The 11,888-nt window shown below is 32.7% G+C and overlaps 1 protein-coding gene across 1 annotated transcript in view; it reads right to left on the bottom strand.

The window, feature by feature from the left end:
- Positions 1 to 11,888, bottom strand: part of LOC107732752 (testican-2-like) — a 54,956-nt gene that overhangs the window by 26,468 nt on the left and 16,600 nt on the right. The window contains exons 2-3 of the mRNA XM_016544172.1: positions 3,566 to 3,574; positions 3,220 to 3,265 (exon numbers count right to left, since the gene is read on the bottom strand). Of these exons, the coding sequence (XP_016399658.1) occupies positions 3,220 to 3,265; positions 3,566 to 3,574 (55 nt within the window). The remainder of the gene's footprint in view (positions 1 to 3,219; positions 3,266 to 3,565; positions 3,575 to 11,888) is intronic.

The following is an 11,888-nucleotide window of genomic DNA, read 5'->3' as shown; positions in this document are numbered from 1 at the left end:
CCTGCTGGCGGAGAGTGAATCTGCGTCTCATTCAGCTCTGTTGTTTCTGTTTCATGCAGATATTTTTTATGCATAGTCTCACCAAACTGAAGTCAAACCATTCTATTTTTGATTCAAATTTATAAATTATACAATCTAATTTAGATTAAAAACTGCTCATGTTGCATGTATACAGCATCTTTGTTTGGATCATGATTAAAATGCAGTGGTTGCCTCTAATTTTAAATGGAAAGAGCACAGACAAAGCCTTAGTTTGTTGGGGCTTGTTTTAAAATAAAAAAAAATAACTTTTGTTATTTACATTTACATTTTGCAAATATTTTTGCAAATATTTTACAAATATTTACATTTTGTCATTTAGCAAATGCTTTTATACAAAGCAACTAACAAATGAGGACAATAGAAGCAATCAAAACCAACAAAAGAGCAATCATTTACAAGTGCCATATTAGTATATTATTATAGTGTTATATTTCAATTTCACAAAGACACGTACAGTATTTTGTCCAAGCAATAATAAAAGGACACATTTAATTTATAATTTGTCTTAAATCTCATTTTGTTAAAAAAAAAATCGTGAATCGAATCGAATCGTGAGTTGAGTGAATCGTTACATCCCTAGTAAAAAGATGTTGAGGGTTTTATTTGCACCAACATGTGGCTGCTTAAAGGGATAGTTCACCCAAAGATGAAAATTCTGTCATTAATTACTCACCCTCATGTCGTTCCAAACCCGTAAGACCTTCGTTCATCTTCAGAACACAAATTAAGATATTTCTGATGAAATCCGAGAGCTCTCTGACCCTTCATAGACAGCAACACAACTGAAATGTTCCCAGGTCCACAAACGTAGTAAGGACATCGGTATAATAGTCCATGTGACATCAGGGGTTCAACCACAATTTTGCAAACCTACAAGAATACTTTTTGTGCGCAAAGAAAATAAAAATAACGACTTTATTCAACAATTGTGGAGAGTATTACGACGCATGCGCTTGCTTCCGCTTCATGTAAACAGAGCTCTCGGATTTCATTAAAAATACCTCAATTTGTGTTCCGAAGATGAACGAAGGTCAGGTTTGGAACGACGTGAGGGTGAGCAATTAATGACACAATTTTCATTTTTGGGTGAAATATCCCTTTAAAACTAGAGCTGTAACACGTTTAACATGTTAATTTGGAAAGAGTAATGTGTTAAAATGATTAAGGCATTTAAGGCACTGCCCTGTCAATGATTCGTTACTGAATGAATCCACGGTTTTGAACGAATCAAGTGAATCAATGACTTAAAGACTCGTTTCTAAACATAGTCACTGGCTGAAGTGAACTGCTGTTTTTGTCATCCCTCTGAAGAAGATTTCATTTATTTGTTTTGGCAATGCACCTATACAGAAACATTTTGGTCAGATTTTTTTATGTTTATTCAATCTTATTTTGAAAGTGACTTTTCTTTTTGTTTTAAAGATGCTTTCTTTGGATTATTTGAATACTCAAAAGAGAATATAGGGAAATATTACATTGTTAATTTGTGTTTTGCTGTTGGCTAAATTTCACATTCACACTGAACAAACTGAGTGAGCCAATGATTCAGTGACTCATTCATAATAACAGTCACTTGCTTTGTTTCTGAATGAATCAGTTCTTTAAACGAACAAATCAAGTGAGCTAATGATTCAGTGACTCATTCATAAAGACACTCACTTGCTTCATTTCTGAATAAATCAAGTGTTTGAATGAATCGAGTGAGCTAATGATTCAGTGACTCATTCATAAAGACAGTAACTTGGCTCAGTTTCTGAATGAATCAGCCGTTTGAACAAATCAAGTGAGCTAATGATTCAGTGACTCATTCATAAAGACACTCACTTGCTTTGTTTCTGAATGAATCAGCCGCTTGAATGAATCAAGTGAGCCAATGATTCTGTGATTCATTCATAAAGAGAGTCACTTGCTTTATTTCTGAATGAATCAGCCGATTGAACAATCGAGTGAGCCAATGATTCAGTGACTCATTCATAAAGACGTTTACATTTGAGTAAAACGTTTTTTTTTTGTCAAAAAGGCAAAGTGCAAACCATGCTAATCATCACAAAAGCATCAAATGTCTGCATCTATACATCTATAATTTTTTACTGAGTGAAAACTGTTTCAAAATGTTTTTTTCAGTGCACATTAAAAGCCCATGGTCGTGACCTTTAATTATTTTTCTATATCATGATGGACAGATTGATGCTTCATCTCTGATGTTACGAGCAGAAGAATAAATGCATTTATGAGTGAAGACGGATTATATTTGTGTAAAAATGGAAATACAGTCAGAGCGCTTCGGATGCACACTGAGCAGATTTATCCTGAAATATTGGGTACCTTACAGATTTACATTAAGAAATACATAGAGTTGATTAGATTTTGAGTTGGCTCTGGACAGGGTTATTATAGTTAGAGTAAATTAAAACAAACAAACAAAAAATAAAATAAACATTAACTGAAATAATATAAAATATAAAAGAAAACAAAAATATAAAAAAGTACCTTTTATCATTAACTTGCTGTGTTAAAAACTGAAAACTGCATTGAAACTGAAATAAAAAATTAATAAAAACTATGTAGATATATTTTTAAAAATGACAGAAATACAACAACATTTCTAAAACTTAAAAATTAAAATAAAAAAATATTAAAAAACTAATTAAAAGTACAATAGTATCTCAATGATACTAAAATGACACTGACAATCCTTTTCAACTTTAATTTTAATGTGCTAAAGGCATAATTTTTTTATGGTAATGTCTCCCTAAAATTAAAGAAAAAAAAAATTACACTTTGATTTAAAAAAAACCGCTTATTTTTAGTACCATCAAGAACTGTTTTTGCATTGTAATATTTTCATGACAATTTTCTCATTGTAATGTGAATGAATTTTAATTTAAAAAAACAACAACTAACAATTGTAGTACAATTTTGGTTTGAATCAGCTTAAAGGCATAACAAACAACTACAGTGATGTAAAAAAATATATTATTTAATAATAATTATTATAAAAATAAAAATAAGTATAAATACATAAGATTCATTTAGGCTTCATTTTCTCTGAGCAAAATATTTCTTCTTATTTTTATATAATATAAAATGGTCATTTTATCTATCTTATTTTTTTCATTGGTTCTGATGTGACGTGTTTTGAGATTTTATAAGCGAAGAGTATGTTGTGTTACTCACTTTCATCCGAAGCCTGTGGACCTTCCAGTGTACGGATGTAGTCATCCTGATGAGAAACCCCAGAGAGAAATCATTATATAATCACATGCGTGACGTAAAATAAAACACATTCAAAGAGGTATTTTATCCTGATCTAGACCAAATAGTTCAAATGTTCCTTTGTTATACACAATATTTACTCAAAATTCTGTTAAAATTGTAAATCAGTCGACCAGAGGGTTATAGATGTTTGATTAGTGTTATTGGTTTGAACATATACTGCTGTTGAATGGCAGTAAACCAGACTGTTAATGAGTCGGGCCCCTGAGGGCCTCCGGTGAAACACAGACATCACACAGAAACAAACCTCCACTTCCTTCAGCAGCGCGAGGCCGGCAGAAAGCAGGAATGAAGAGAGAGAGAGAAAATTAAATGTAAACTTAGAAACACATGAAAGAGGACAGCTCCGCACTTTGCTTTAATTGTCATCTATTAATATGATCTGGGTGAATATGAGCCGAGGGATTTATAGTGTTTAGTTTTTTGGCAATAATATATGTGACCCTGGAGCACAAATCAGTCTTAAGTCGCTGGGGTATATTTGTAGCAATAGCCAAAAATACATTGTATGAGTCAAAATTATGCATTTTTCTTTATGCCAAAAATCATTAGGATATTAAGTAAAGATCATGTTCCATTAATATATTTTGTTAATTTCCTACCGTAAATATATCAAATCTTAATTTTTGATTAGTAATATGCATTGCTAAGAACTTCATTTGGACAACTTTAAAGATGATTTTCTCAATATTTAGATTTTTTTGCACCCTCAGATTCCAGATTTTCAAATAGTTGTATCTCGGCCAAATATTGTCCTATCCTAACAAACCATACATCAATGGAAAGATTATTTATTCAGCTTTCAGCTGATGTATACATCTCAATTTCGAGAAATTGACCCTTATGACTGGTTTTGTGCTCCAGGGTCATGTATTATATCTAAAAGCTCATGTACAAGCAACATAAATAAAAAACACGGAAAAAAGATCTTCAACTTTGCGTCTCTATTCATCTGCAACTCTGAAGTCAAAATAAAATCAAATAAATATCAAAACTTACAATATTTCAAGGAATAGTTCAGTCAAAAAAATTCTAAACATTCTGTCATTATTTACTCATTATTATATCCTCAAATTTGCCTCTCTGCTCATCTGCCTCTTACTTTGTGGAACTGCATTTGTAAAACGAAATAAAATAAAATAAAAATAATATAAAATGTTACAATATTTTAAAGAACCACTCAATCAAAAAGTAACATTTTGTCATTATATACTAATATCCTCATGTTATTATCATCAATGGAAAGATTATTTATTCAGCTTTCAGATGATGCATAAATCTCAATTTTGAAAAATTGACCCTTATGACTGGTTTTGTGCTCCAGGGTCACGTATTATATCTAAAAGCTCATGTACAAGCAACATTTTTTAAATGTTTTTAAAACGTACAATATTTCAAGGAATAGTTCAATCAAAAAAATTCTCAACATTCTGTCATTATTTACTCATTATTATATCCTCTCTGTTCATCTGCATCTTACTTTGTGGAATTGCATTTGTAAAACGAAATTAAATTAAATAAAAATAATATAAAATGTTACAATATTTTAAAGAACCACTCGATCAAAAAGTAACATTTTGTCATTTTGTCACTAATATCCTCATGTTATTATATTGTTATTATTTATTATATCTTTGTCATTCTAAACCTGTATGTTATTTATTTATTTATTTTACTGTGAAACAATACAAAAGGCAAATGTTTGAAGACTCTTGATGCAGATTTTTTATCTCAATCAATGACCATTTCAAGCTATAAAAAGGACCGAACACATTTTAAAAGTATTGTAACTGTAGTCAGGTTTTCAGCAAAAAGTGAAATGAATCATTTGTTTGGTGTTTGATATTGATGTGGAAAAATGGTAACAGGAAAAAAATTAACACAAAATAATAGATAATATACATAATTAATGAAATTCAAAAAATTATATATGTTCTCAGTCCCGCTGTAGATGCTCAGGGTTTTTCTCATGCATGAAAACTGGAAAACTGTGGTCATGTAAGACCATGAATCAGAAGCTGAAGAGCGAACAGAGAACGTGTCTTCAGACACAAAGAGACTGACAGCAGCTCAGCTTCTCATTATAATGTTGTCGAGCTCCTGGAGCAAATCCGACTGGGAAGCTCAGCTGAAATTTAGTTCCAATGAAATTTGCATGCTTCACGCTTCACATGCATACTAAACCACATCCACATTCTGCCAACACAATCAATCTGTGATTCTGTAGCGCTCAGGAGCCGCACTGTTCAATTAGATGCAGACAAAGCCCTGGAGAATGAACATAACGCAAAACAAACCAAAAACAGACAGATTGACACTAGTGCTCGATCAATATGTGGTTTGCAATGGCTGCTGCCAATACTGATGTCCGGAGATCACAAAACGTCCAAACATCTGCTGAGTAATCGACCAGGTTTAGTTGCTGCTGGATAATTGCTAAAACTACATCATTATGTGAGTAAAAAGCTACTCTTTGTTTCATTAACAGCCATTCAAAAATGCATAAGTTTATTCTGGCCAAAATAATTTTTTGCAAGCAACATATTATATTTTATAATATTATAGTAGATATGGAATAGACATGCATATATATAGTATATATATACACACACACACACACACACAAATACACCTTTTTAATATATTCACTTTAAGTACACTATAAGTGCAATATAAGTAATGGCATTTCATTTTCACAAGGGAATGGAAGAACAGGATTGAGCACTCCTGATTTAAGAGTCTGTTTAGATTGTATACCATAGTGTTTATATGATATTACTTTTGAACAGAAATAAGCTCATGGTTATCTTTAAACCATAATGCCTTTGTAATGGTTTCTGCTGCATTAGTTAAACACGGTAGATAACAGCAGATCTTGCATGGTCCATCAAACTTTGATTAAATTGTGTTTATTTCTAAAGCATGGCATCCATCTTACCTCGATCACTCTTATCTTTCTTCCCCATGGTGTCAGCCCTAAAAAACACTCTCCTGTTGTGAATTCAGTGGTGGTTTAACACATTTTAATATAAAAATTGCAGGTTAGATTAGGACGTCACTGTTGTGGCGGCCATGTCCAGCACGCTCTTTCTCTACGGATAAATCGGATGAGAAATGTAAACCAACCCAGAACTCTACCGCCACCTGCCGGCTGGACGTTCACTGACCGCTCTCGAACTGGCGCGAAATAAAACACATTCTCCATTTTAACTGTAATTTAGAATTTATTTCACTTCAATACAGTCCCGAGATCAACATTATCTGGAACAGTATCATATTTAAAAAAAGAACAAACAAAATATATAATTTCAAATTCAAAATTCATATAAAATTTCTATTGGAACTGCAACTCTGAAGTCGGCTAAAATAAAATAAAATCTCACAATACTTTAAGGAATCATACAATCAAATATGAAAATTGTCATTATTTACTCATTATCATATGTTATTTGGATTACACAGTTTTAACATAAATAAACTAATAAGCTTAAAGTGATGCATGATTTTGTCAGACATTTGTCATTGATTTTATTTAAATAATCATATTTTCAAAATGCATGTATTTTACTCGTTTAGAATCAGCACAAATCTGTTCAATAAATATATATTTTTATAAACATGTATTTCGTTCAGTTTTAAAAAATGAACATGCTTAAAATATGTCTAGCTGTGAAACAAACGATATTCAGTTAAAATAAAATTATATTGAAACAAACTGGATTGATTTGATGATAAACATACAAACCTGATTAGTGTGAATTTTAACCACATTCAGTTTATTAGTGCTATTACAGAAATCTATTACAATATGCATGACAAATATGCATGTTTATTATTGTGTTTGGGTTAAAACTGTGTAATCCAAATAGATGGAAGCATAATATTCAATGCAACTACATACATCTAAATGTTTTTTGTTTTTCAGAGAGTCCCAAGCAGAGGGTCTGAAACTTAAAAAACGGAATGATCTGTTTGTAAACGGGTGGGATTTCCTCGTTGATGATTTAAAGTGACGAGTGACGGGCCGATGACCCAGCAGCTCTCCATGTCACTCTTCAAGACTCAAAAGAGCCTCTCTGCCTGTCAGCCTGTGATCTGAGAAGTTCTCCCCAAACGCTGCTCTCTGCAGTAACACTTTTGTTGTGGTTTCATTCCCAGAGAAAATCATATTTTCATCGCAGCGTTTGCGTGATTAGCTCTGCGCTCTGCTCCGACATCAAGTGAGTCTAACATAGACAGCATCCTAAATTAATTACAAACTCAGAAGTCAATAATTAATTTGTGAAACACTAATAAGAATTATATATATATCAGTATTTAATAAACTACTTTGTAAGAACTTCCTCCACTTTTATAGAGATTTTTTTTGCAATGCATTACAATTTACATCAGTGTTATTTTAGTATTACCGAGACGCTATTATAGTTTGTATTCATATTTTGAATCACTTTTAATTTTCCATTTTCATTTCAATTTTAGTTATTTTTTGTGTTATTGTCATTTTCAGTAGTTTTTTTTTTTAATATGTTAATATAGCTTTTATAATTTTTTATTTCAATTTTAGTTATTTTAGTACATCAAGTTCAACTAAATAAAAATGAGATACTGCCCTGGCAAAATATTTTTTTCAGTTAAGATTGATTATTTATTTCGAGTAATGAAAATGCTTTCATTTTAGATTAGAATTTTATTTTTTAATTTGTTAATTTTAGGTTTAATTTTTTTATCATTTTTTATTAGTATTTTATTTTAGGTTTTCATTTCAGTTTTAGTTAACTATAATAACCCTGTTTTACATTTATGCATTTGGCAGATGCTTTTATCCAAAATGAATTTTATTGCATTTAAGGTATATGTTTGATCAGTGCATGCATTCCCTGGGAATTGAACCCACGACCTTGGTGTTGCAAGCACCATGATCTACTGCTTGAGCTACAGGAATGCAATGCACAAGCTTACATGTGACGCTGCCTTAGAATTTGACTGAAATAAGTAAAAAAAAATCAGAGTTTGGCCAAATTCTAAAGCAACATCACAGGCATGCTTGTGCATAGTAATGCACTTTAACAAAAAGTTGAAAAGAATCTTTTGGAACAGCCTCAGTGTCCTGACATGCTTTAAAATGCTGTCTATATAGGCAGCACACTGTGTTTTAGAACAGAGTATAAGTGTGCATTGCATCACTTTCTGAAACACTGTCACAACTGCCACTGCAGAGTTTTTCACTCACTTTCCCCATCTCTATTTTCTTTCTCTATGCACTCTCGCCCATTTACTGACAGACACGGCCAGAGAAATAAAAGACCTGCCGCCGCATCCTGTCAGAAATGCATTAAGGCTCTTCCCAGACTGCGGTTTCATATCAGTCCAGCCATACGAGCACCATGAAACTGGACATTTTCTTCAGTCGAGCGTGTGTTTTTCACTCCTCCCGGGCAGAATCCATACAACCTCCAGCTCTTATCATGTGGCCAGAATAAATCGATATCACAGTCTGAAGCTGCCAGCTGCACTTTTAGATTCGCTCCACAGGAACAAGAGACTAGAAAACCAACTGTGCAGAAGATCCTGCTGATGCACTGCAGATCATCATCACCATTCACACACAGTCTGAACCAGGAATAATCCGTTAGCAAGAGCAACTATGACATTTCACGACTTTCACAGGATGGATTTTTCCCTGGCTCCCACTTACTGTATAATGTTAGTCAGGGTTTCAAGCCCTAAAAACACGAATCTTCACATTTTACACAAAATAGGATTAAAATGCAAAGATCAAAACTACACGCCACTCACAGAACTAAACATAATCATGTAATCAGGCAATCATACGACATACAAATCTATATACAAAGTTGTTCTGCCACGTTAACCCAAAAATCTAAACAGAAAAAAATAAATAAAAAAATAGATATTAGTGCTGTCAATCGATTTAAAAATAATAATAAATCGCATTCTTCTTAAATTAATCGCGATTAATCCCACCTAGAAAATAATTTATATTGCATTAACTTTTAAATACACTTTTATATCGCAATAGCTTCGCATTCAATCTTCAAATTAATGTACAAACAACATAAAGACAGTATATTAATGGCATCTTTTTTTATGACTGAAGGCCAGTATCACTGATACCAATACTACTGATGTCTCTATGAAATTGTAGTATTTAACCACTGACTTTATTCATTCAACGTTACAGTATAACTGAGAGCTATTAATTGCAACATTTATTAGACTTTAAAAAATAACAACTTCTAATTAATGTTACACTGTCAGATATGCAAAAGAAATCTATCGTATCTCTTGCTCTGGCTACTGTGTATAGACCACCAGGGCCGTATACAGATTTCCTAAAAGAATTTGCAGATTTCCTCCCAGACCTATTGGTTACTGTTGATAAAGCGCCAATTGTCGGAGATTTCAACATTCATGTTGATAATACAAATGATGCATTAGGACTTGCGTTTACTGACCTAATAAACTCTTTTGGAGTCAAGCAAAGCATCACCGGACCCACTCATCGTTTTAATCATACGCTAGATTTAATGATATCGCATGGAATGTATCTTACCGAAAAACAGGGAGCGAATTACGGGGGGGTTTGGAGGGGTCTGACCCCCCTAAAGAAGGCTTGATCCCCCCTGATGGATGTCAAAACTAGATATGGGGGGGGGGTCGGATAGAAAGTAGGCTAGCCTACGCATAATATGGAGATTTACTTGTAAATATTAATATGCATTTCTATAGCCCTGTCTGATTTTAAAATATATTATGACTGAAGGCCAGTATCACTGATACCAATACTACTGATGTCTCTATGAAATTGTAGTATTTAACCACTGACTTTATTCATTCAACGTTACAGTATAACTGAGAGCTATTAATTGCAACATTTATTAGACTTTAAAAAATAACAACTTCTAATTAATGTTACACTGTCAGATATGCAAAAGAAATCTATAGTATCTCTTGCTCTGGCTACTGTGTATAGACCACCAGGGCCGTATACAGATTTCCTAAAAGAATTTGCAGATTTCCTCCCAGACCTATTGGTTACTGTTGATAAAGCGCCAATTGTCGGAGATTTCAACATTCATGTTGATAATACAAATGATGCATTAGGACTTGCGTTTACTGACCTAATAAACCCAACTGAGCAACAGCTTCTAATGGAAACATATGAAAAGGTGAAACATATAATATGTAAAAAGGGAAATACAGCTGCTATAATAAAACAAAGAGAAAAGGCCTGGCAGACAATAGCGGACCGATTGAATGCGTAAGTAGTCCAAATAACCAGTGCTCCACTGAAGCCATCATAATTACAATTCAAGGAGTTATTTGTCATTTCCACAAATTAACAGTTGTACACTTTGCCTTAAAGAAATACTTCTGCTTAATGTTACACTGTCAGATATGCAAAAGAAATCTATCGTATCTCTTTCTCTGGCTACTGTGTATAGACCACCAGGGCCATATACAGATTTCCTAAAAGAATTTGCAGATTTCCTCCCAGACCTATTGGTTACTGTTGATAAAGCGCCAATTGTCGGAGATTTCAACATTCATGTTGATAATACAAATGATGCATTAGGACTTGCGTTTACTGACCTAATAAACTCTTTTGGAGTCAAGCAAAGCATCACCGGACCCACTCATCGTTTTAATCATACGCTAGATTTAATTACAGCACTCATTCAAAGACATGCATTTATTGCTTGGACGGAGCAAGAACACCTGAAATGCATGTGCAGATTCAGTCGAGATCAAGTTTACCCTCTTCAACTTAATGCTGTTGAACTGAATTTACGGAGAAAACCATTTGCTAAAATAACCACAACATTAACAGCAACACTAAAATACAAGCGTGTGGTAATGTTAGTCAGATGCGCGTGAAAGTTGCACGTGTTACTATAATGAAGATAAGGTGTGAATAATTACATTTGACACATTGTCAGTAATTTCGCCAACAAAAATAAGGAGAACTGTTGTGCGTCTCTGATCAACACACAGAATCCAAGTTTTTAAACGAATCGACTGAATCAATGATTCAGTGAGCCATTCATAAAGGCAATCACTTGCTTCGTTTCTGAATGAATCGGCCGTTTGAACGAATCGATTGAATGAATGACTAAATCATTCACTTATTAAGACAGGGATTTGTCTCCACCTACTGGCGCTTTTAGTTTTATATTTAGAGTATTGTTTCTTTTTTTTAAATAATTTTATATTTCACTAGCCTATTTATTTGTATTTTTGTATGTTGAATTAAAATATTTATTTCTAAAGCTACTTATATTTCTTTCTAAAGCTACTTTTTTGCAATGTCTATTCAGTGTTTTTTTCTAAATTAACACAATAACTATTATCTTTAATAAAAACTTTATCTTTAATTAATGGGCACATGATGTGCATGTTTATTAATTCATTCTATTAATTTGAGATTAATTTGATTAATTAATTGGCACATTATGTAATTAATTAGATTTAAAAAAAATAAAATAAATTACTTGACAGCACTATTTAAAACATAAGAAATACCCCCCACCCAAACCTTCTGACCCCCC

The sequence above is a fragment of the Sinocyclocheilus rhinocerous genome, unplaced genomic scaffold, assembly GCF_001515625.1.
Source record: "Sinocyclocheilus rhinocerous isolate Xijiao unplaced genomic scaffold, SAMN03320098_v1.1 scaffold159, whole genome shotgun sequence".
In the NCBI taxonomy this organism is placed as follows: Eukaryota; Metazoa; Chordata; class Actinopteri; order Cypriniformes; family Cyprinidae; genus Sinocyclocheilus; species Sinocyclocheilus rhinocerous.
This window is presented reverse-complemented; position numbering and strand designations above follow the sequence as displayed.